Genomic DNA, 27383 nt, shown 5'->3' with positions numbered 1-27383 from the left:
ATATGAAAGACATAAAACAATTCACGGAACTCAAACGACTCTTCAACGAAAGGAAACACAGCTTTTTCAACTGAAATGCTTCGATGCTCAAAACAAAATTTTTTTTTGTAATAAAATGCCTTAAAAATAACACGCTTTAATGTACTACTTTTGAGGAAAAGCAAATTTTCTTTTTAAAATCACTTTTTTTTTAAAAACTAATTATTTAAAAAAAAATACTACTGCTTATTTTTTAAAGAAATTGTTATCTTTAAATAAGAGCAACATTGACCAAAGTATCTGATCTAAAAGCTGTCAAATATGCGTAATTTAAATCAGTGTGATTAAACAAGGTAATATCGAACGCGATAAATACTATAAAACTTTTAAATTGTGCAACTTTTAAAAACTTAAATTCGTAAAATAATTTAATAATTCGTCATGATAAATAGCAGTTTAGGTGTATTATACTTTGAATTACTTTGTTGATTGAGTTGAAGATTATAAAAAATATTTTTATTAAACTAATATTTCATCATCTGAATGTAAAACATACGCATAATCGAAAAATGGAATAACCAAAAATGAAATATTATAATTCATAATAAAATTATTCAAAAAATTAACATTAATTTACATAGACAAAAATTTTATTTGTAATTGTTTTACAGATTTAAAGCGTCTTTACTACGTTGTTAATCGTCTCGTTGAATTAAAAATGGTGCGCTTTAAATGCTTCTTAATCTTTAAGAAAGAATAGAAGTGGATTTATTAGTATTACATTTTTAAAACTTAAAACACTATTAGAGTAACAAATAAATTTTTTTAATTTTATAGCTAATTATTTTCAATTTGTATTTAGATAAATTATGGTATTTATATAAATTGAGTTTAAAATTCCAATAAATTTTAACATAGTAAAATGATGTTTAAATAAGTTTGCAAGGAAATTACGTATCTTTTGAAATTTATAGAAAAGAGCTTAACTAATTTAAAAAGCCAAGGCAAAGTAAACAGAAAGAAAGAACTTTCCTTAATTGTTTAAGGAAGAGCTTTCAGTTTACGTCTTGCTTAAGCATTTTGACCTCTTGCATTTATAACTGCATTTTCAACTTGATGATTAGCTCTTATATAGAAATTGAAAATGTATTTAAATTTGAACAACTATAATTTCTTATACCTGAAAAAATTTGCAAGTAAGTAGTAATAACGGAAAAAAAGATAATATATGTTTTAAAAAAAATGCTGATATATTTCAATTTTATTTAAAAATTCCCACATCAGGCACTTCGATATTTACGTAAAGCAAAAAGATAAAAAAGAAAAAAAATAATTTTTCATTAATTTTCATCATAAAATTATCATATATTTTAAATGGGTACTTGCACTCTCTGAAGAAGATCACGGATACCCACATATGTGAACTATGAGGAGAGTTAAAGTTGAGTTAAGTTTCTCTACATCAGCTATAATGTCAATTAACGCGAAGTTAATTAAAAAAGTGCCGTATCACACATCAAATTTTATGAAATATAATTATTTCTCTTCTATGTCTTTCACTTAACTTAGATTTACTATTTGTTTATGTATATAATTGTAACCGCGATATATTTTTGTTTTGTGTAACCTGGCAACTTCGATACATGATTAGTTTGTTTATGTTCTACATTTCTTCATCCTTGTCTTTGTGTCAAATAAGAAATATATAGCGACGGAATTGAAATCTTTGTTAAAGAATTCATGTCCAAGAATGTATCATTTAAGAAAATTGATACTTGACGGGCTTGGCTAGCTCGGAATAGAATAAAAAGAACTAAACAGTTGTTAGCATAAACATATGCCACATTTTAACAACCAATCAGGATCGAGATACTACGTCGCTACGCCACTTGCAGGCATTCCATTAAGAAAATTATACCTTGAAAGTTTTTATACACAAAGTAAACAAGGTTATAAAAACTTCACAAAGCGACTAATAGCAAGAAACTCTATATAAAACTGCAAAATTAATTGATAAAATATGATTATTTTTTACGTAAGACTCACTTTTCCTTCGTTATGAAAATACAAAATCGCCATGTTTCAACTGGGAAAAATAGCAAAATATATTAATTATTATTATTAAGGAAATAGTTTTTTTATATTTTTTTTCTTATCTATTTCATGTCGATTTTAAGTAATATTTCCCCTAACAACGCAGTATAATTAATAATAAATTGGTAAGCAAAATATTCGTAGTTGATAAATGAAATGCCATATAACCTAGAGCAAACTTTAAAATAACGTTTTCTGTAGAAATACGTCAAAGCTATTCTATGTATCATCATTAATTTATTCAATAGCAAAATATTAAAATTGGTAATTCGGAAAATATTTTCAACTGTTTTCTTTAAAAAATTGTCTTATTTTTCACTTTTTAATAGTAATATAGGAAGAAAATTAGCAAGAAGGAGAATTCAACAAATTGTGATACAATTTATTTTATGGTAACAGTTTGTAAGTGAACCCCTTGTCGCAGAATTTTGATTAAGCATACTTTTCATAATTTTTTTAATATTTTGTACTGATATAGGTTAAAAAAAGTGAAAAATACTATAGTTAGTATTTTAATAATTTATGATTATGAAATACAGCATGAAATACCGGTGTCTTTTCCAGCGTTAAAGGAAAATATTCCCAACATGGCTTACTTTCAAACAATAATTTGCACTAATTTGCAGTTATTTAGACCTAAAAGAAACAGTTATTCATCAATGAAATTTCTTTAATCGACAAAACCAATTTGGAATATGAATTTTAAAAAAAATTTCAATCTACTTTATTTGGATTTTATAGTTTAGTACGAGTATAATTCTGATTATCTAACAAGCTTTTAGTAACTATCAGACTGTTTTTTTTCATAATTGGAAAATAACAAAGTATAATTTTGCTTGTAATTAGAACTTCATGAAAAATGTATAAAAGGTACACCGGTGTTCCAAATGCATCAAAGGATTAAGAACATTTTGAAAATTATTTTTTACGCAATTAGAAAAATAATTTCGACATTTCGAGAATTTTTCTTACATTGATAATTGTTGAAAATAATTTGTATTTTAGTATTAGAGAATTACAATAGTCTTAAAAATATATTTTAAAATTCCTACACAAAACTGCTGTAGTAAAAGTTTTCTAAATTGACATAAAAAAGTCCCTTATCTCAATAAAACAATAAAAATAATAATTTGTTTTGTGTAAATAATTTTAATAATGACGTTTTTTAAAAATGTAACCTTCTTGATATATAAATAGTTATGTCGAATTTTATAATTTCCTTTTCAACATAATTGTTTTGAGTAAACGATTTTGCTACATTTTCAAAATCTTTTTCTGAATGTCAGTTACTTTGGTTTCTATCAAAAGATTTTGTAATGGTGTATTTCAATAATATTTTTATCAAAGTAAGCTAATGACTTTTGTTTTTCAAAATAATAAAAAAAAACATTAATATTCTATATTGGAAGTAAATAATTTCCTTCACTTAGTTGTTTTAAATTCTAACTATAAATCTAATCTAAGATGTTACGTTTTAGCAGTTGCATATATTATTTTAAATTTTAAAGATGACTAAAATAAAATTCTTGCAGAACAGGAACTTGTAAAAAAACTTGTTTAAATTTTCTACATCGGGGAAACATAAGTTTTTTTTGTATATCCCTAATATAAACGTAACAACAAAAATCAAAGCTACAATTTAAAAGTAAGGGATTATTTGACCCTATATATAAAAAGTTATAAATACTTGCCCATAACGTTGTAGCCTGTTCTCTGTTTGGCTGCGATCTTAGACCGCACATCTCCTTCTTCCATTTCCATCATTCTTGAATTATAGAACTGCTGTTGAGGGACATTGAGGGATGCGGAGGGATGGCGGGATCTTTCACTATTCTCGTACATTCAAAAACATTTACTTTTGACCACACATCACGTAAAAAAAACAACTTCCAAACGCTCCTCTGGAACTTCGACGTCTAGCGACCGAGCTGACGAACGCCAAAAACATCGCCAACAACACTGAAAAACTTGCAGACGATATCTCCGAGTACAGTTTTTTTTTCCAAAGAGGTGGTTGTGACGTAGATTGGAGGAATTAATTAGCGAGGTTTATTATTCTTCTGGCAGTATTGTGCGATGCTAAAATATAACGACATAAACTTACTAGCAAAAGTAAAAGATGGGGTGTTTATTTTTAGGTCGCTATTTCAGATCTGAAAAAAAAAATCATTTTTTTACGAGAGTTGTCTGGTTTGATTAATTACAAATAAGTTTTAAGCGAATGATTACTAAAATTTAAAATTCCTTAACTTTAGATTATTCTTTAATAGAAATCTGAATAAGAATGAAATGTGAAAAAATAAAATTAAAAAAAGCCAATATGAATATTTTTCATTAAATCATAAAAAAAAATTTATAGGGAAAAATACTTTTTCAGTTATATCTTAAAAGCATAAATATGTAAAAAAACTGATAAACAAATCTTCTATTTATTTTTACATCACTGAAGTTTATTGCTAAAAGTTTGTTTGCAATTTTGATCACTAGCACAAAAATAAGTTGTTAAATTACACATTTTAGAGAATTTTAAGAAATCGGTTGAAAATAATATCGTTTCTGAACTAATGTAAAACTGTAACCATGGTTTACTATTCCTGTAGTACAAGCGTCAAAATTTTCATAGCATTTATGATTATAGTTTTATTTAAATTTGAGTTAGTTATAGTTCTGGTGATGGATGTGAAAATTTATGTTATTCTAAATCCTTCATGAAGGGAGTATTGATTTTGAAAACGAATAAAATAAAATGAAAAGGTAAAGAGTAGAAGTAGTACCAGAGTAGTAGTTTACTCGTTTGGTTTGGCTCGTCAGTAAAATATAGTTTTTTTTTGCTAAAAAATAAAAATATTTTTTATAGTATATCGAAAATTTTTTATTTTTATGAAAGGCTCGTTTATATATATATGAAGAAAATTATTCAAATAAAATATCATTATAAATAAAATTTGAAAAAAATTCAAAAAAATTTAATCAAATTCAGGGGGAAAATATATAATTTCTTCATTAGCTCACACGATTGTATTCACTAAAAGGAGTACTTTCTAAATTTCACCTGATGAAGAGATTAGAATTTTTTTTTCTGATTTTATTAAAACATTTTAATCTTTAAAAATTCTTTTTCATTTTATTTATTATGTTTTTCATTTTAATAATATTCTTCTTCTCTTTTCATTATTCTGGAATTTTCTCTATGTATTGAACGTATTTGATGATTTCGATAAGTTTACAGCACCGTAAATAAAATTTTTACTGATTCTGATGCAAAATTATACAACAATTTTGGAGAATCCACGTAAAAATGTAACTATGGTAATGCGAAATAAGCTTGCATAGCATGATAAAATTAAGACGTGATCTCATAACGTTAAAAGATTAATGTAACAAATCTCGAAAAGAACTTCTACGAAAGGAAATCTTGAATATAATCGGAATAATAGCATCATTAAATTTAGTTTTACGTTTTTATGTCTCCTAAATTATCATCTCAATAAGGATTTTGTCGCTATTAGAATTTTATTTTGAGGCATTTATAACTCGATGTGTTTTATTTCTTTTGTTTTGTTTGGGTAGTTTAACATCGTATACGTAAAAATTAGAAATTTTAATTCGTTGGATAGTTTTGTGCATAAATTAAAAACAGAGTTTAGGGATTTTTAGAAATTAAAATGAAACTTAAATTTCTTTTTATGTGTTTATTTGGTACAAATATATTTCAGGAATAGTTATACTTTCTAATGCATAAAAATGTGACGTTATAAAATCAATTCCAATTTATGGTCGATGCATTTTTATTGCCCAGACAATAGCATGTCCCAGTTTTCTCACATAAAAAAAAATTAGATTTTTGAAAGTACAGTTTAAAATATTTAATTTGCTGTATAATTTTAAGGTATTTACCGATAAAAATTATTTATCATCCTTTCTTAGTATTCTCCGCTACGACAGAGTACACCAGCTCGCCATTGATGACCAAATATTTAAGGCAGGCGAGTAAGTTTTGTCTTGCAAAATGTTGTGCAAACTGGCATTCATATTTTCCCCACCGTTAGCGATTACATGCAAAATCTGAAAAAAGTATCAGAATACAACATCGGCGAACCCTCTAGCCCGTGGGGGTCGAAATTCGTTGGTAATGATTTATTCAGAATACACTCCTTCCCTAACATATTTTGATCCTGGCCAGGGCTCTTTCGCCTTCCTATGCCGTTCGCCTTTCTATAAGGTGAACCGGGTTCGAATCCCAGCAATATCTGATTGATATGAATTCCGCATCCGGCTCGAATCGGCCACAAAGCTGACATAAAATATCCTCATTGGTAGACGGATCATGGCTTACAGTCCTATTGTCGTCAGGTTTACTGTAGAAGGTTTTCGTGGTTTCTCTCTCTATGTAACGCTAAAGCAGATTAGTTTCAGCGAAAAGTCCTCCACGAAGGCAAATTACTCTCAATACTTGATCCAAGAGTTCCCTTGTCTTCTGGATTGGGTTCAAAATTGCAAAGCTACGGAGTCTTTGAAACAAAAAGTGAGGTCTAAACTACCAGAATATGGTCAAATTTATTGTATTTCTGGATCTATGAGAATATAAGAACAAGGTAATATTTAATGGAGCGTTTTGGTAATAATTTTTTTTCGTAAAATAAACAACAGAATATCGTTTTTATTACCATGCTGTAAATGCGATGAAATGGTAGTTTTAACAGAATTCGGTAATCTTAACGTAAAAATTTTCTATTTCATAACCTGGGCGGATCAAGGTATAGAGCGTTCAGGTTGATTCGAATTTCGCACCCGGCTCGCACCGACCACAGCGCTGACGTAAAATATCCACAGTGGTAGACGGATCATAGGTTAGAGTTTCCTTGCCGTCAGGCTAATCGTGGGAGGTCTTCGTGGTTTTCCTTTTCATGAAAAGTAAATGCTGGTTAGTTCCCTCAAAAAGTCTTCCACCGAAGCAAATTTCCCCCAATACTTGATCCATGAGTTCCATTGTCTTCTGAATTGGGTTTAAAATTACAAGGATACGGAGCTGAGCATTGGTAGTTGTAAATTGAAAATTCGGCCGCCTGTTCAACGACAGTTATAAAATAAAAAAAGAATTTGATAACCTATATTTTGCTTAGCAAACTCTTGCTAACTTTGTTTCTCGTCGGTTATTTTTTTCCTTTTGTAAGTTGTAAGTTAACATCCTATCAAAATTTAAAATTATTTAAAAAAAATGCATTTGTAAATGTACAAATGCCAGGGCAAGATTGAAATAAATCAGTATCTTAATTGTTTCTAAATAAATACTACATCAAGGTAAATAAAATTACTACGTTATAACTGTCCCAACATCCTAAAATGGAAACGTAGTAGCGAGTTCAAATCTCAACGTAACTCTAGATGTATGCATTTATTTACTTATTGGTAAGCACAGATACGCAGGCTTGTGAGCTCATTACAAAAGTCGGCAAATATGTCCTTTTATACCTATATCATCTTTTAGCCAGGTGCTATTTAAAATGGAGGTAGCGGTTTTGAATTAAAGCATAATCATGGATGTTTAACAATAAAAAAGTAAATAAATTTTGTTTAGATACATATCATGCGCTAAATGCAAGTAATTGCCTGTCTCTTGTTAAATTTCAGAACAGATAGCATTAAAATGAGAAAAACAGCTGTAAGATATTTCATTTTGCAACCGTCATTGAACTGCAGACCCAATTTTGGGTTTACGGCTATCATTGTTCACTCCCGTAGCCTTGTAATTTTGAACCCTATCCAGAAGACAAGTTAACTCCTGGAGTATCACTACGCTGCTGAGTGTTTGGCTGAGGGACAACAAACCCCGGTGATGGAGACCTATTGATATTTCGGTAACCTCTCTGCAGTGGGTTCGAATCCCGGTATGACGTTCGATGTATATTCTTGCTGTCTTTCTTAAAATTGTGCTATCTGTTTTTCAAAGTGAAAAAAAGTTCTTAAGTCGTTTTTGTATTTACAAAGAAACCCATATGTGTACGTAAATAAATAAATAAATCCCACTACCTCATAGAACATGGATAAAACAGTCACCATAGTATAATATACTTGAGTTTAATATTTTCAAAACATAGACATTTGAAGCCATTATTTTTGTCCCTTAAACACTTGTTACAATTGAAAAATTATATTGGAATAGGAAATAGTTAACAGCCATCTAACTCCCATCAATCATTTAAATAAATTGCTATTTTAAATAAACCGTAAAAGCGTAAACAAATTAAAATCCTTCTATATGGTAATTGTTACTATAGGTAACCCTTCTATAAGGCAAAGACATCAAAAAGTTAAAATTATCAAATAAATGGTAAAATGATTAATAGTTCTGAATATCATTTTGGAAGTTTTATCGTGATACTTTAGGGCATGGTATTAAAACTATATATTTGGTTACATTTACTTTTGAGGTTTGTATTTGTTACTAAATATATTGCAATAGGAACTATAATTTTGAAAAAACAGAATTTTCATTAAACCGTAGCAACAGCGAACAGTAAAATTACCATATGAATGGCTTACCGTATATTTCGGTTTAATTCCTAAAATTGTGGTTTCTTTCACCAAAAATGTTTTTTGGCATGCAAGTAAGGTGATGTTCCCTGAATTTTTTTCTCCGTGTGTGCAAAAGCGCCATACATTTACAGATTTTTCAATTATATACACTTTAATTCGGATGGAATAATCTGTTCATAATCAAGAAATAAAAAATGGTTGTAGTAATCCTGGGGATTATGTTAACTTTATATAAAATTGATTACAAGTGCAAGAGAAAATGAAAAATAACAATGGGGAACAAATTTTTTGTTGCATTTATACAAATACATGATCGTGCCAAATTTCGGAGTTAGGATTTTAAATCTGAAATCTGTTTCTAAAGTTATAGATTTGTTTATAATAAATAATATTTAAGTCAATTTTTTTTCAAAATGTACAAGTTTTAAAAACGTTACATCTAACAAGGGGTAGCATAAATGCACATCATTAAAAGTAAAATTGCATAGAAACCGATGCTAGCAAATGCCGTCATACGCCGCTACGGTCCCTTCCATATTATCTCTAGGACATGGGTTCCGATGCATTTTTAATCCTGTTGATGTGCGTTAACTTCCCTACAAGTTTGTATCAACATTTCTGCAATCCCTTGTTATATATTGCGTTTTTAAATTTGTCAATTTTGACAAAAGATGGATTAAAAATAATTTTTTTTTTAAAAAAAGAACTGTAGCTTGGAAATGAAGATTGCAGATTACCGATTACAGATTTAAAATCAGCATTACCAAAGCATCCTAAAAAATCTCTCGCAACATAAAAATAATTTAAAAAAAAATATAAATAAAATTTTCCTCAGTGTAATCTATTTATTAACGTAATTACCAAGTGTCACACTTAAGTGTAAAAATTAATAGCAAAATTATTTTGCTTTCCCCAACAATACAGAAGTTCAAAAGTCCATGATCAAATACAATCAATCAAATCAATATTCAATAATTTTCGTGTTTAACGCGACACTTTTTGCTAAATTAAAAGAAAAGTAATGCTGAAAACAATTGTTATGCGAACTTACAAAAAAAACTACAACCTTTTCATTCATTAAATCAATATCTATGAATGCATTATTTTCTGTATCATTGCGTAAAGGCGAAATTAGAGCATTTCTAATTAATCTTTTTTCCAATGACAATTAAAAATAATTTTATTTTTTATGATTAAAGTGGCATTGAAAACAAATATTTACACTTCCTACAGGCATTTCTTCCCAACAAAGTATGGATTAAATTTTTAATGGTGTTTCCAAAAATATAAAAAATCAACAATAATATTTTGATATTTTTTAAAAAGCAATTTCCAGTTCAGAAGAATTGATTATCTGGATTGGGTACAGGTTGATACCAAGGCTGGAGCATGAAATAGGTTGAGCACGAAACACCAGACGGTGGTTGAATAATTTATTATAAATAAATATATGCAGTAATGTATAATTTAAGTAAAACAAATTCGAACGTTTTGCTCAAAAATTAGAGGTTCATATTTTGAAATTTATTTGCTTATGTTGATCTTTTATTCGTTTTTTTTGTGGGGGAGGGGGAATAAGGTATGATTATAGATGCGTAAGTACCAATTTTGAGAGTATCAGATACAAATTGATAATAAAATAATTGAGTTTTAGTTAAAAAAAAAACTTATAAATTTTTTAAAATCAGATACATATCAAATTTACTTAATAGAAGGGATGAATAAATGATCGAGTTTGTCATTGGTTTTATCAAACTATTAACTCAAAATACAGACTTTATAATTTTGTAACTAAAGTAAATGGACATTTGATTTAAATCGAACAGAAAATTGCAAATATTTATTTTTAGAGGGAAAATTAATGGCATATTTAACATGCGTTAATTGTCGCCACTTTCAATGAAATTAAAAAAATAAAAATTATGAGTATACATATATAAATCTTCGGAATCATATAAGATATAACTAATGCTAATTCATAAGCTACAACTACATAATTTCTATAATTTTTTTTAAATTTTTTTTACATCTTTTGATAATTTAATCAGCTTTCAATCGAACACAAATACTTCAAATAATCACATTGTTCCCTTCGAATTGAAGCATAGGGCTTCTATCACAGCTTCCTATTGTTTTCAATTCACTTATTATCGTCCTGCTCCAAGCATTTTCAGGTCTTCCTCTTTTTCCATTGCCCCGGGGGTTAATATAAATTTTTTTTACTTTAAATCTTTCAGGTTAACGTAGAACATGACCAATTCATTTCCATTTACGTTTTTTTAGTTTCCAGTTCAATTGGTTTTTGTTTTGCTATCCTAAGGATTTCTGCGTTATGCATTTTATGGCAACGCTTGATACGTAAGATTCTTCTTAAGTTGTTGTTAATAAATACTTGAATTTTTTCCGTGATATTTTATTCTCTCAGATCCATAGAGTAGGACAGATTTAGCATTAGTATTGAAAATTCTAATTTTTGTTGAATTTGTTATATTTTTGTTTTTCCAGAAATTGAAAATAGCGTAACTGCTCCGGGTTTTGTTTAATCTGTTTAGCATGTTTTCATCGGTTCCTCCCTTGTTGTTATGCAATAATACTTCCAAGATAGGTTAAACTGTTTACCTTCTTCAGTTTGCTATTTTCTAAGAGTAATTTAATTGTTAAGGATAAATTTTCAAAACTGTAGTTTTATTTTGGTTGATAATATGCCCCATTTTCTTTGCCTCTATATTTAAAATATTTTTGTTTCTTAGCATATCTTGAGGAGTGTTGGTCATTAAACATAAGGCGTCTACAAAGCTGCAAAAATCAGCGAAAATAAAAAATGGAACGATCAAATCAAGGCACTCATTCTCAAGACCCACTGGCCACTGCGTGTGATTCACGTATAGAGTCGTGAGAGATAGTGTATATGGGGAAATTTCTTGATTTAGTTTGTTTTTTACTGAAATAATTTTTTATAACTTTAATATTAAATTCTTCGGTGGAAGGATTAAAAGCAATTAATAAATTATCAGTTTATATTATAGGTAATAAATTAATAGTTTATCAATAAACCCAGACAAATGAATAAGTAAGGAATAAAAAATAAATTAAAATAAAATATCTCTTTATTGCAAACATTTTAATCAATACGCTTGTTTTCATAAAAATTAAATTATTTAGCTCCAAACGATTTTTTTTAATAGAGGTTTTACAAGTGGTGTAAAAATGAAACTATTCTTTTAAAATAATGAATTGTTGACTATCCAGAACTCAGCTATTTTTTTTCTTCATTTATTTGTTTATTTTTTGAAATGATGGGATTTAATTTTAAGAGCAGAGATTGAGAACAAAAATAATTTTACTAAAAAGAAAAATTAAAGGATTAGAAACAAAGCATATCCTAATCTTACATGGCGCCATCTGTGCATTATAAAATGAATGACTGTTTAAATGGTTTCTGAGGAAAAATTATTTTATGTTATATGAATTTTTTTTTTTAATAAAAGCTGAAAAGGCAGTAAATTAGAGTTAAAATTATTTCAGGATTGAATCTGTATGAAAATTAATGGAATCAAAATTAATTCGAGTATTTTTAACTAAGAAGGATATCTTTCTTTTCAATTTAAAGGGGAAAGAAAAAAAACCTAGCAAGACGAGGTTTTAAAATAATTTTCCAAAAGAAACTAACATTGAATTAAAATTAAAATGCTTTGATTAATTAGAGACCTAAGTATACAGTGCTATTAAATTATTTTACGAAAATTTAAATAATTTTTTTTTTTACAATTCAATTTGGAGTTCCAACTTTTTTTTTTCTTAAAAATTCTTTTTTCGAACGTAAACTTTGAAACTAAAATATATGTAAAAATTTCAAAATTTAGCAAAATGTAATAATAAAAAAAATACATTAAACAAGTTTAAAATAAAAATACTCAAAGGACAAATAAAAACGCATATTTTACGAACGCTTACGATCTTGGAACATTCCGCTGCAAAATTTAATCACAGATTTTTTTTCGATTCGATATTATTTAAATTATGATTTTAGTTATTTTCTTCTTCTTTTTGTTCTAAATAAAATAGCTATATTTATTTTCTTCCTGAAGTTTTACTGACCATTAATAACTGCTAAAAATAAAATAAGTATTCTAAATTGTCTGTCAGACAGTGAAAAAAAAATTCAATTGAAAACTTTCTATTTTAATTATAATAGCTTTTACAACATAATTTTATAGTATAATAGTATAATATAAGGATTATATATTATTATAGTATAATATAATAATAATTAATAACTTTTGTACATTTAATTAAAAACTGTTTTATTTTAAATTAAAGTTAAGATGATATTTATATGGCGATGTCGAACATAATTCAAATGACTGTGTCGAATTTTTATCACAAAACGATTTTTAGATAAAGTTAAATCGATTGTTTCGGAGTTGAATTCATTGTATTTCATGAATGTATTTCATTGTAATACTTTTATATATTTGTTAGAATAACTTTTGACCACTACTGTCTAATTTAATTTCACCTAAGGGGGCGGGGAGAAAAAGAATTATACAATGAGAGAGTTTAGTCTCAAATGTTACTGAAATAAAAAAAAAGAAGAAAAAAATTGGAAAAATTAATTTTTTATAAATAACTTTTTATATAAATTTTAAGATCTCGTGACAAACATGTAAAATGAACCGACATATAATAGATCCTATAATAGTGCCATTTTTCTTTTATCTTAGAATAAAACACAAGAAATCCAATCATGGCACGGATTTTTTTAAAATGAATGATTCCATCTTTAAAAAATCTTATCACCAGGCCTTTTAGAAAATGTAGTTTATTTCATGTGTAAAATTGGTTTAAATTAGATTTTGATAAAAAAATTTCGTTAATAAAAATTTAAAAAACAAAACAAATTACATTTTTTAAATAAATTAACAATATTTCGAAATTACATAAATGCTTAAAATTTCTTAAAAAAATAATTAACATTAACAAGTATATTACTATCGATAGTAGTTAGAAATTAAACTGCATATCACACTGAATTAAATCATACAAATAAATTTTTGTTAAAATGACTGTACGGATCAAAAAATTTTAGTAAAACATAATAATTTTAGTTAGTTAGTACATTAACTAATTAAAGTGCGAAACAGGCAAAGATGTACAAAAGATAGGCGATATAATAACTTTAGAAACAATATTTGATGAAAATAAAACTTAATATGAATATTTAAATAAAAATAATTTCCTTGAAAATTTCACTTTTCTGTCGTCGTTAAAATTCAAATTAGAATATTTAAACGTTAAATCATATTTATAAATTATTCACGATGCCTTATAATTATAAAATTTATGAAAAATATAAATATATTGTAAAATAATATAATTATGTAATTCTTAAATATTTGAACTTCTTAAAATTACCATTATTATCTAAAATACAGGGAAGTTAAAAAAAATAATAAAACAGACTTTTTAAGCTAACTCTAAAATAAATTTTAAAAATTTAATTATTTTTTGTAAAAATTGGGAACTTATTCAGCTAGTTTATCAGGTTACGTCAAATCTACGCATATACACATCTTTCTGTTATATCAAATTCGTTTAACCAAATTATTTTATTTTAAGAAATAAGTAAGCAAAATATTAGTACATGTCTATCTATAAATCTAATAAAATACTGTTAAGTAACGTCAAATTCATGTATGGGAACAACGATGTGTTAGTATGCTTAGTTCCGTAGAATGTAAAGTGTAATGTCAGGGCAGCTGAACGCGGCTATACTGCGCTACATACGTTTTTAATAATAAATTCGAAAAAGAAATCAAATAGTGATTATCAGGAAAAGCAAAAGAAGAAAACGTTTTGCAGTTTTTTTTCTAAGTTGTAGGTTTTTCAGGGTTGTGTGACTTGATTTTACCCAAGTAAGGTAAATCCCCCCAGGATAAGGCATAATAACATATGTTGCTAATTGTTAACATAAGATACTTTGAAGTTACAGCTTATTTGCTTTTGATTTAATCAACGATCAGTAAATAATTATTGTTGTTTAGTTTGAACTCTTAGCAAAAGAAAATTGTTAAGTTTCGAGCTAGTTAAAAGTTTTAAATGGTAATAAATGTACCTACCACTATACTGAGAGTCGTACCCAGAATTCCAGGCTCTGTATTGTGCCTGTGTCACAAAAATTCCAGGGGGATCCTGTAATAATGGTACACCAGGAGATATCTCTACCCCAATTTTTGGTTTAAGCTCTTCGCGAATTGAGTCCGGTTGCATGCCTATATTACGTTTTTCAATGTGTCCAGTCTTAGGTGTTGGCAAGTATTTAGATTCTATCACTATTCGATGGGGTTTCTCATCTTCACCAGACGCCAGTATGAATAAATTATCTTAACACCAACTCAACTCAACTTTTAATTAATCTCAAATCCAGCGTGTTGCCAGTTGTTACGAAAGATGTCTTACTGATTGTTACCCAATCGTGTTAAGAACAATGGAACAAAAAATCGAAGAAAATTGTCGCCAACCTAAAGCAACTAGGATTTTTTCAGTGTTTTTCTAGTTTTTTTTTGTTCTAGTTCTTTATGTTTTTGTGACGCAAGAGTTCGAATGTTATGCTTGTTTTGGGGGCTATTTTTGTAAACAGAGAAAACCCAAGAGTGAGTCAACTAGGTTTCCCTTTTTTTGTGTGTGTGCCGTCAGCCATCATTAATGGAGTAGGAGAAAAGTTTTCGTTTGTTCTTTCGATCTTTCTTTCGTTTGCTCCTCCGCCTCACAATGCGGAAGAATTCTATTTTTAGCCAGAAAAGAGAGCTATTGTCTTACGAACATTCTCTTTTTCATCAGGTAAGAAAGGTCAGCGTTCCCCTATAACAATGTAGTAGAAGCTTTTCAAATGTCACCAACTTTAATGAGATTTTCCAAGAAAATGTCTTTTAAGAATAACTTTGTATTGTTGCTGGAAAGTATTTTTTTTTAGTAACACGATATCTTTTTGTGGAAATTGAATAAAAATTTTTAAAATTTTGCTGATTTAAAGTTTTAAAATTTGAAACCAACTAGGAAAATTTCGATTTATTTTAATTTGTCAAGTTGGATACTTTACAAAGCTGTGCAATAGTAATATTTTAAATTTTTATTGTTTTTATCTAACGATTGCGTTAATAGCTTGAATAATCATTAATTATACCGAGAGAGAAAATATGGTCGAAATCACCAGAATGTGGTAAAATTTGCCGTGTTTCTAGCTCTATGGAAGCATCAAAAATATCGGTTATTTTCACCGAAGTGCTTTGGCAATGATTTTGATCAAATTCACGAAAAATATGGTTCCGAAATGTGTGATATAAACTGGTAGATGTTGTTAAAATTGGTAATTTTATCATGATATGATAGAGAAGTCATTATTCGGGTAAATTTACTTTTCAATTTTGCATTTTTTACTAAATGTGTGTTTATGAGGACTATAATTTTGAAAACCAGAACTGAAAAATTATCAAATGAAAGGTTTTAATATCATATTTTAGTTTTTTTGTTGTCAAAATTATGATTTTTATTTAACCAGAATGTCATTACCATAGAGTACAATAATTTTACCAGAATTACTTTCTACGTGTAGTTAAAAGGAATCATCTTGTTAGAAAACCCACTTATTCAGTTTTTTTTTCTTAATTTTTAACATACAGCCTCTGTTACAGGCATTGTTCCATGTAGTGTTTTTTTAAAATGAAGTTATTATTGCAATAACTTCAGTTACAGTTTATTTTAACTATTTATCGCGTTTAACAGCCCATTCATATTGTATTTACCAATGCTAATTTTCAATGTCGTAGCATTACAATTTTGGACCCAACCCAGAGCACAAAGAAACTTCTGGATCAAGCATATGAGCAAACTAGTCTTTGATAACACATTTTGACAAATCTAAGTTGCCTTTGTGTTATGCGGAGAGGAAACCCACGAAAACCGACTACAGTTAGCCTGACAAGGGGATTTGAACACATGATGTGTCTCTCGATTGGGATGTTTTACATCTGCATTACTAGAGTCAGTGCGAACCGGTAGAAGTATATAAATTGATCAGCCCTAGTCGGTACTCGAACCAGGTTCCTCTGAGCCCTCCCGCTTCAATTTCTGTTATTTGTTTTTAGAAACAATTTTTGCTTGAAGTTAAGAAAAAAGTCTAAATACTTCGTAATTATATATGGGTAGGCAGATATGGATATGGGTAGTTCATAGATATGGGTAGTTCATAGATATGGGTAGTTCAAACGTATAAAATAGTTTTCCTATAAAATGATACTAATTTTATTAAAAAAAAGGTGAGTTAATCTTTAATAATATCGGTGAGAAATTAAAAAATTGGGTGAACCAAATACATTGAAAGGTTTAGATATCATAAGTATAAGTGCTTTTATATCCATCTTTTAAAAATAGACTTCTTTTGAAGATAAGTCCTAAATATACTAAGTAGCTTAACATTATCGATCTTACAATAAATTCAAAATTACGATTTTAACTTAATTATATTCGTTACATTTTTATATTCATTTTAAAAACACGACCATATAGCCACTTGATACTGGATCTGTAAAATCCATGTCGAATAGACTTGCAGTAGAATTTATGTCGAACGAATCGTTTTTTTCTTATTTTTCTTTCTTTTTTTTTTGTTCAACACTCTTATAAAGTTGTAGAGCAAACATCAAAAAATATTGTTGGTCTTGGTTCGAAAATTCATAATGTTGTATAATTGAAATGCATTTGCATTTTTAATAAAAACAACGCTTAGTCATTTAACTCTCTGTGGCTTTATGTCTACTTAAGATCACCAAACTTTTCAATAGTTCCATGTCTGCTCTTAGCCATCACAGCAAAGAATCAGTTATCTTAATAATACCGTACATTGCAAAATACTTAATTATTACTGTTAATTTTTACTTTGTAATTAATTATTGTAAAAAATTCCGGATCAAATTACGGTGCCGGTATTTCTTATTGTAAAATCCTTTTTCACCGGAATATGTTGCGGAAAAAAATTCTGATTCACAGTAATTTTTACAGTAATTTTTACAGTAATATTTACCTTAAAATACCTAAATCACTCTAATTTAATATTACTGTAAAGTTTACGGTATAATATTTTACGTCAAAATGGATTTTATGGTAAAATTGGTTATACGGATGATGCACCCGAAGTGCTGATACTGTATACCATAATTTGATCCGGAATTTTTTACATAGTAGGCTAAAAATATAAAATATGATTAATTGAAAATAATGAAGATTCAGTAAGAATTGTGAAAACAATACTATTTTGGGAAGAAAAGAATCTAAAATTAACTCCAAAAAATATAATTACATATAATGAACAATCTGTAAGAAAAAAATTTGTAACGAAATCCAATTCTAACAAAAATATTCTTTTTAATAAAATTGAAACCTCTAGATTTTCCGCATCCAGAGTTATGCAAGTTACATTTTATGTAAGTTACATTTGATAAGTTCTTCTCTTCTCTTCTATGTTTTAAGTTAATCTCCAATTGAGAAAACCTACAGGATGAATTCTCCATAATTTAATTTTAATAACGTTTTTTTATACTATCTGTAGAAAAAAAATTGTTTAGGGCATGATATTATTATTTAGGGTCTATTCTGAAGAGGGATTATTCCAACATCTAATGTACAACAACTAATCATTAGACTCGTGACTGAATTTCTCTTGATATTAAAAAATTGTGATGGCAGCTTTTGTTTTGGGTGTTAAACTTAGCGTAACATTTTGTTTGGATGTGCAAGAACTATAAGAATCAGAAACTTAAAATTTAGAAGGCTCATAGAAAAGTGTACAGAGATTAGGGATGAAATAAAAAAAAAATTAACATTCGATAATTAGTTATTATTAATTGCTAAACTTGTTTGCAAGATAACAAACAAAATCGAAAGCTATTACAATTTTTAAGTGAGATTTTGTTCTAATTTGTTTTGCTTTTTGTTACATTTTCTTTTGCTTCTCAAAATCTATTAGATTTAGAAAGTTAAAATTACGATGGTTAGTAGAAAAATATATGAAGAGTTCAGTGAAATAAAAAAACATTGCTATTCGATTATTGTTTCGAGAATTATCAACTGTTAAATTTGCAGTAAAAAACACCTTGTTGGTCGATCTACTGTCCGCTGCACTGAGTTAAAATTGCAAAAACAATAAGTAGAGTTAAATTGCAACAACTGAGTTAATATTTGATGTGTTGACATATTTATAAACTTTTTAATTATGAATTTAACGAGAGTTTTTTTTTTCGAAATTCTTATTTGTACGAAAGTTATATCAATTTTAATTATTTATATGCCATTTTTCTTTAAATAATATTTAATTGTCACGGAGAAGAAAAATTACGTGAATCTCGTGATTTTCATTTTATAAACTCGCTCTTTAATTGATGTCGAAATAAAGAAATAAAGAATAATTAAATAAAAAATAACTAAATAAAAAATAACTAAATAAGAAATAAAATAGATCAGATCTTCACCGGTTATATTGAAACTTTTGAAATTATAGTGACAGAAGACAGATAAAAACTGTTTCCAATGTTAACTATTTTAAGATTATTATATCATGTATTTTGTTAACGAGTAAAATTACTTCACATTTACTACCTCTTAATGCGGCGCATATTCTGCAGACCAAAGTTTAAATTTTGCTCCAAGTACAGCTGATTATTTTTCTAATCCATCTAGCCTTCCATTTCGTTAATATTACATATTAAACGAAATGTACTTACATGAAACTGTAACAATTATATATATTTTAAACAAAATGATCCTTTTTTAACGAATTTTAAGAATAAAAAGCTTTTAAGAAGATCAAGGGTGAAGAACGATTTACGCACATGAAAACTCATTCTGAAGAAAAACGAATTTAATCATGGGAAGGATTTGTTTGTCCTCAGCACGGCTTATCTTCACTGTCTAATAACTCTCGGGAGGAGAGGCAATTTTCCATGTTATTTATTTGGCAAGACTTAATGATCTTCACAATACAACAGATGGCAATTCAATCATAATTTTTGTAAAAAATGGATATAAACCGCTCTTTCCTTTTGATCTTCAATGGGGAATGAGAAACAACCTCGGGGGTTGATGAGCGAAGAGAACAGGGGCGAATCCTTCTTATGCGTAAAAATAGGTGTGTGTTCTACTTAGCTATAATAATGGGTGTGTTCTACTCAGCTATAATAATGTGTGTGTTCTACTTACCTATAATAATGTGTGTGTTCTACTTGGCTATAATAATGTGTGTGTTTTACTTAGCTATAATAATGTGTATGTTCTACTTAGCTATAATAATGTGTGTGTTCTACTTAGCTAAATAATAAAAAGAAGGATAAACAAACAGGCTTAAAATTAACAGGCGTTTTAAGTAAATTAATACTTAGCCTCGACTTAAAAAATTATTTTCCTCAATTTCAAATTTCGCTATGATGATATTGCCTTTGAAAGGCATTGATAATTCTCTTTCCTCCGAATTTTTAAAAATATTAGGAAAATAACGTCGGTCTCTTGAGTAAAGAAAATAAAAAATATTTAAAAATTTATTTGTCTGACATATTAGAATGATGAAAACCAGCTGTGTAAAAGGAAGTCAAAGTGGGAGAAGAGGAAATTCTTACAATCTCCGAGTCCAATAATATCTTGCAAATCTTGTTTGAAGTGATTCGAGTCACTCTTGTTAAGCAACTCCTTCTCGTACTTCGTCTCATCTGAAATTTAGAAGAAAAAAATATTGCTAAAGAGAACATTTATAAGAACAGAAATACATTAATAACAGTTCAATGCAAATTTCGTTTAAAAATTTACCATATTATTTTTTTTTTTTAATCGTCAGGAGTTTTTAAGTAAGAAAAAATATTGCAGAAAAATATCAAAAATTGGTAGGAGTTCGAAGTTAAACTTCCTTTAAACAATTGCCGTCTTTTAAAAAGAATGATAACTTATTCTTTTATAAGTAAAATCTTCTCAGTAGTTTATAGAAATAACATGTTACATGTTTTTTGAAAAATTCTAATTGCTTCATCTAATTTGTAATGAAGAAACTCATTAAAAACATCAAAAATTTCCAATTTAAAAACTTTTATTCTATTATTTTAGCAGGTAGTAAAAAATATATTTATTATTTTCATCATAAATAAATCTTTACATTACAACTTTATATTTTAAAATTTTTATTTATTTGTCTTACCGGGTTATAGATAATAAATTTGAGTAAGTCTCAATATAATGAGGGAAATCTGAATAAGCTAAAGCTTTCATCCCTAGATCAGCAAAAAAAAATTTAAATGCTTATTAAAACTAAAATCATTATAGTTTAGATCACTAATTTTTTTTAAACAAAAATTTAATCAGCCAAAAAATATTTATAATTGGAAAAACATATGTGTTGCTGTTTCTAATGCCACTTGCCAAATACCAACAAGCCAGCCTGATGAAACCAAGCAAATTTAAGGCAAAGGGTGCGTTTCCTGTTTTTCAATGGCTCCATCTATGACCGAGAATACGACTTCAGTCACACGGACGTCACAGCCCGTTTGCACTGCGGACCCATTCATACATCCATTTATTCATCCACAGATAGTAATTTTAACCTGAAGAAGAAAATTATCAATTTCCAATTCAGTACCCCCAGTGGTATTTTATTTTATAACCGTCGTTGAACAGTCGACCCAATATTATGGGTTTACGGCTGCTCATGTTCAACTCCGTAGCCTTGTAATTTTGAACGCAATCCAGAAGACAAGGGAACTCTGGATCAAGTATTGGNTTGGAGAACTTTTTTATGGAGCTAACCCACATTTGCGGGAAGGGAAGAGGAAGACCACGAGAGCCTCCCACGGTTAGCCTGACGGCAAGGGGACTCTAACCCATGATCCGCCTACCACTGAGGATATTTCACGTCAGCACTGTGGTCGATGCAAGCCGGATGCGGAATTCGAATCGAGTGGGATTCCAACCCGGTTCTCCTCATTGGAAGGCGAAAGCTCTATCCCTTGAACCATAGGACATGCACCAGTCACTATTTAGGGCAGGGATCGAACTCACGACCTGTTAGACTGGGCCCAACGCCCTGATCGGATTATGGGATCCAACGACGGCTAATGGGACTCAACGTTTAATTTAAAGTTTCAGATTCAGCAACTTCGTTTGCCGTTCACAAATAACGAAAAAACAAGATTCAATGTGAAGCAATTAGAAATAAGATAATAAATTAAGCAAACTTCTGAATTTCTCAAATTTCTTTTTTATGATGTAAAGAAGTGTTTGTTTATTTAAAGACCTGTTATTAGGATACATTTTTATATTTCTTAATAAGAAATTTGAATAATCAATCTTAATAAAAATCAAATCTGTCAAGTTTTGAAAAAGTTACGCTAGACATCTTTATCTGTTGGATTTTATTAAGATGGATTTCAAAATGATAAAATCTGTTATTGCGTCTAAGAAAAGTGCTTGCGTAAGTTTTATAACTAATCGTCACTAGTGAAAGTTAAAGTTTATGTTTTTTTCTTTTAACCACCGGAATTTTTTTTTAAAACTTCTAGCAAATCACTAACTCCTGTACCTCATCGAGAATTACCTTTCATAGTCCAGTAAAATATCGATGATATATTATATGCAAATTTAAATAGTTATATTTTTGTTTTATTGTTTTACATATTGTGATAAGTTTCTCAAGAGGACTAAAAAATGCTCAGAAATTCTAAATTATTGTTACTCATATTATACTTCGCTCATAAATTTTCAGAGATTTATATGCTTTATATTAAATTAAAATTAATTACTTCTCTCTCGTTAGAAGTGTTAATATTTTTGTTCTAACGTATCCATCTTTCTGTTTTGATTTTTCATATAAAGTTTAAGTCAAACTTACATGAGCATTTATGTTTTTATTTTTTATGCTTTGAATTACGCTAGCGTATTTTTTTAATAGTGTTATTGTTTTAAAATGCTTTAGAATAGTTTCTCAAACATTAGCCATTTGTTCAAATTTTTGGCCACATGTTTGACAAGATATATTTGAAAAAAGTAAACTAATAAATGTTATTAGTTTTGGCTAAGAATATAAAATTTAAGTGGAATTTACATGAACTTTTATGTTTTTAAATTTTTTGCTTTGCATAATACAAGTGAAATTTTTTGAAATTAGTGTTTTGAAGTGCTTCAAAACAGATATTCATGCCCGATTAGTCATTTATTCAAGTTTTCAGCGAAATTTATGATAAAATATATCATATCTGATGACGTTATTTATGATAAAATATATTAAAATTATGGAAGCCATTAAATGTTATATGTTTCTATTATAAATATAAAGCTTAAGTTGAACTTTCCTGAGCTTTTATACTTTGTATAACACTATTGATTTTTTTTAAAATAGTGTTACTATTTTAAAGTGCTTTAAATAGTTATTCACACATCATCAGTCATTCATACAAATTTTTAGCCACAGGTTTGATGACGCTATTTATGATAAAATATATTAGCATTATGTAAGCTATTAAATGTTATATGAATTGAATGTATGTATTTATGAATAGAACTTTTATACATTGTAATACGCAAATAAACTTTTTAAAAATAATTGTAATGTTTTAAAGTATTTTGAAACAATTAATCACAAATCTGCAATAATTAATAAATTTTTTGATCACAGGTTTGATGATATTATTTATGATTAAATATATTAGTGTTATGTAATATTATTATATTCTGTACACGAATTTCGAAACAAAAAGTATAAAAATCTCTACGCTGTAAACTCATTCGCGTACTAGTATAAATTGTTTTTATAAAATGACAAACTTGGAGGTACCCGATTGTACTGCAGGAAAGCAACCAATTAAATATTTCATTTTTAACATCTTATTGCTCTAAATATGGAAGGAATAATCGATTTCTTGGTCACTAAAAACACGAAATCATGTTATGTATCTTAATTTTATGGCTTATAAAAATTTGATACAGCGTTCCAAAAGCTTTTTTATATTTGCAAATAAGCTAGGTGATATTTGACTTTCTTATCATATTTTTTATCATATTTTTATCATATGTAATAATTAATTATATTGATATATCATATATATTTCATGGTTACATATTTAAAAAACATCCAAAACAAGCAGTATATTGATTTAAACCTAGTAAGCTATGTATTATGGAGTTTTACTCAAACGATTTCAGATTACGATTCACATCTCTTTTATGCATTTGTACCATAAATCTGGAACACCCCCGTCTATCGCAACTCTTATGCCGTGATATATATAACACAGGATTTGACATAAAAGTTTATTGCATACTACAGTTTATGAGCTATAAAATTTATAGTGTTCTTTATAAACAAAAAAAAATGCATTTTTATTGCTGTTGAGCAAAAAGTTATTTTTAGGAGATGCCATACTCTTTTACAATAATTTGTTGACCTTCAAAAGCTAATAAATATATCAATAGATTCTGAAAAATCAAGACAATAGCTTTCATAGAACTACAATATATTATTTAATTTCTAAATAAAAATCGAGGAGGGAGAAGGGAATGAATGTTTTTTATTATGAAAGAAAATAATTAATTTTATTTAATATTTCGAAACTTTCAACATCTCTTAATGCTATTTGCTTATTTGTTTTTAATTATAGAATACATTTATCATACATTCACAAGAAACATTAAACAAGTGGAAATTTGTTAAAAACACAAATGATTGGATTTTTTTTCTTCGTCTTTGTTTATTTTCAATAAACGTTTCTTTTGCAATTTTACAGCTCAGAAACTAGTCTTCAAATTTTGAGCATATTTTGGATTTAAAATTTTCAGATTTAAAGGTACACTGCTTATAATGCAATAAAAACTTGTAATTTTAACTATTTCAGTTTAAATAACATTTATTTATTTTGCATTTATATTCTAATAATTATTAAAAATAATAATAAAATAAGCAAATGTTAAAAATGTTTCGATAACACGATATTGAAAACACGAGTTTTATAATTGTGTAAGAAATCCTTTAATTTTCTGAAACATTTGAACGAAATTCGGATATTAAGATTTGGATCATGCCTCATTCCTGACTAAACAATGGAGACTATATTTTCCAGATTGCAGCTATTAACCATATTTTTAAGGTTGAAAACCCAAAGCCGTCGAAATAATATATTTTTGTTCAGTGAATGTTCAAATTGTTTGTTGTAACGAAAATTAATCAGCATTTTAAGGTTAGTCCTTCTAACCAAAAACATTGCAACTTTGTATAAATTCAGTCATTGAATCTAAAGTTATTTTTTATTCTGCACTTTAGAGCATAAACTCATCATAGGATACGCTGATTTGTTATTTGCTAAGTAATAAAATTTTTTTATTTCTATACATATTTAGCCAATGAGAAAGATAGAATTCCTTAATTTCGTATGGATTAGAAAGGAAGGAAGTAAATACATAGGAAGGACTACAAAGGAAAACGGAAAATGTGTAGCAAATATAAATCATTCTCAAGTTACAATGTTTGGATTATCTTTCTTGACTTAAAACCGCTATTCGTACTAACACGGAAATAACGTAGCTAGTCTTATTATTTTATTACGAGATCCTTTTCTGTTAAAATTTCGATTCTTACATCGATTACCATGCGTAATCTTGTAATTCAGCAGAAATGATATGTTTTGTATAGTTCTTTTATTGTAAAAAAATTGGAGCTTCTTGAACCAAAATGCTGTATCAGTTTGCTTCAACTTCAATGACGGTTTGATCCGTATTTATAATGAAAATTATTAATGTTCAATTTGATTGCACAATTCATGGTACTACTGGAACATTTGATTTAACATTTTATTGCATAAAACATCCTATTGTTTCAACGCCGAATAGATTGTTTTGAGATGGTTTCAGTGTATGAATTTCCAAAGACATTTCAAAACTTAGGTGTTATAATTATGTGTGTACAACTATACTTAAAAAGCAGATTTTATTTCTAGATTCGAAAAAGAAATTTAATTATCATCAAGACTTTATTTATAGTCTTGACGAATAGTCTATTCTATTCATATTTAATCTTTTGCGTAAAGCAAACTGAATAGATTAAAAATAATTCAAATCATATTGCATCGAAAAAAAGTAAGCAACTTAAGTATCACGAAAAGTGAGCAACATAAATACTGTTGAATAGAAAAAAGTAAACAACTTTAATTTTATTTCATTAAAGCATACCACTGCATTAAACAAATGGATCGGACGACAATCATAAACAAAGCAGATTTTATTTCTAGATTAAAAAAGAAACTTAATTGTCATCAAGACTTTATTTATAGTCTTGACGATAGTCTATTCTATTCATATTTAATCTTTTGCGTAAAGCAAACTGAATTGATTAAAAATAATTTAAATCATATTGCATCGAAAAAAGTAAACAACTTAAATATCGCGAAAAGTGAGCAACATAAGTACTGTTGAATAGAAAAAAGTAAACAACTTTAATTTCATTGATCAAATCATACCACTGCATTAAACGAATGGATCGGACGACAATCATAAACAATGTGCTACATCATTTCCAGCACAGACCATTCCAAGATAGGAAGAGAATAACTTGCCACATCAGTCATGTTTGGAAAACCATCTTCTCTACTCAAGACGATGCAACAGGGATTGAAAAAATAATAATAATCCAATCACTTCGGAATGGCGTGCTATGGAAATATGGTTCCTCGTGAAAAAAGAAAATGTAAAGTGTATATTTGATGAAAAAATGGAACGTTTTTGAGTGAAGGAATGTTGAAATAGGGGATGGAGAACTTACCTCTCTCGTCCTGACGAACGTCCATGTCCTCTGAAGTCCTGGAGTAAGCATGGATCGATAATCACGTGGGTTCTCTACATCAAGAGACAAGAGAGATGATGTAGACAGAACATTTGCTGAAATTTAACAATGGGGATTGTGCTGCCATCTTGTCTAAGATGTATCCAGTAATAACCAGGGTTAGAATAGTTAGAGGGGGTATTATAAAACGTAAGCATAATTAATTTTGATGCAGCTCGAGTTATTTGCTACAAAGTGTAACCGTTGTACTGGAGCGCGAAGTTTTAAAAGAGAAATGGTTGCGAACGATGATATTGTAACTATCGAAATGGATAATGATTACAAAAACTAAATAAATAAATGAATAATTAAATAAAATGACCTAGAAAAGAATGTAGGATGAGGAAGTTATAGTTCATTCAGAATGAATTAAAATTTATGTGTGCGTTCTTAACTTAATTATTAACAGTAAAGTGATTTACCCCTAGACATACTTGGGACACCAGTGCCCATTTAAAAAAAAATTTCTGACTGGGTAATTACAAGCAAGACTATATTTTCTTATTTTTCAATTATAAAAAATAGTCTTATAACTATTAAAATAATCTGCTATATTATAATTGCGTATAATTGTGCAAGCTAAATTTGTACAAAAATATAAAATCCAAAAAAGATAGTTCGAAAATATTTTTATCATTCATATTCAAAAATGTATAAATGATTGCTGACTTATCTGTGTAGGGGGCAGGGAACTGTCCTTGCATCAGAAAGGTCCTTGGTACGAAACTCGGGCAAGGCATGGATGTTTCTTTCTCTCTCTGTGTGTTCTATGTCCTTCTTCCTTTGTGTGTGAATGTGACCCGCCCTATAAACGGGTTGTGGTTGTGTGAATGGCGTGGCAGAAGTCGAATTCCTGGCCATAGATGGCGCCACTGAA

General features: G+C 28.2%; 1 protein-coding gene across 4 annotated transcripts in view; it reads right to left on the bottom strand.

The window, feature by feature from the left end:
• LOC107441665 (band 7 protein AGAP004871) overlaps window positions 1–26753 on the bottom strand; it is a 68697-nt gene extending 41944 nt beyond the window's left edge. The window contains exons 1-3 of one of the 4 annotated variants that reach the window (XM_021148361.3): window positions 26447–26753; window positions 20274–20363; window positions 3765–4226 (exon numbers count right to left, since the gene is read on the bottom strand). In XM_021148361.3, the coding sequence (XP_021004020.1) occupies window positions 3765–3915 (151 nt within the window). In that variant the 5' untranslated portion in view covers window positions 3916–4226; window positions 20274–20363; window positions 26447–26753. Of the gene's footprint in view, window positions 1–3764; window positions 4227–14729; window positions 15105–20273; window positions 20364–26144; window positions 26354–26446 lie in introns of those variants that run through there. The other 3 variants (XM_071177766.1, XM_021148369.3, XM_021148363.3) reach the window with 3 other exon arrangements.
• Between the last annotated feature and the right edge of the window lie 630 nt (window positions 26754–27383).

Source organism: Parasteatoda tepidariorum, chromosome 2 (assembly GCF_043381705.1).
Source record: "Parasteatoda tepidariorum isolate YZ-2023 chromosome 2, CAS_Ptep_4.0, whole genome shotgun sequence".
NCBI classification, from domain to species: Eukaryota; Metazoa; Arthropoda; class Arachnida; order Araneae; family Theridiidae; genus Parasteatoda; species Parasteatoda tepidariorum.
Note: the sequence above shows the minus strand (reverse complement) of the source record. Positions and strands in the feature narration are given on the sequence as shown.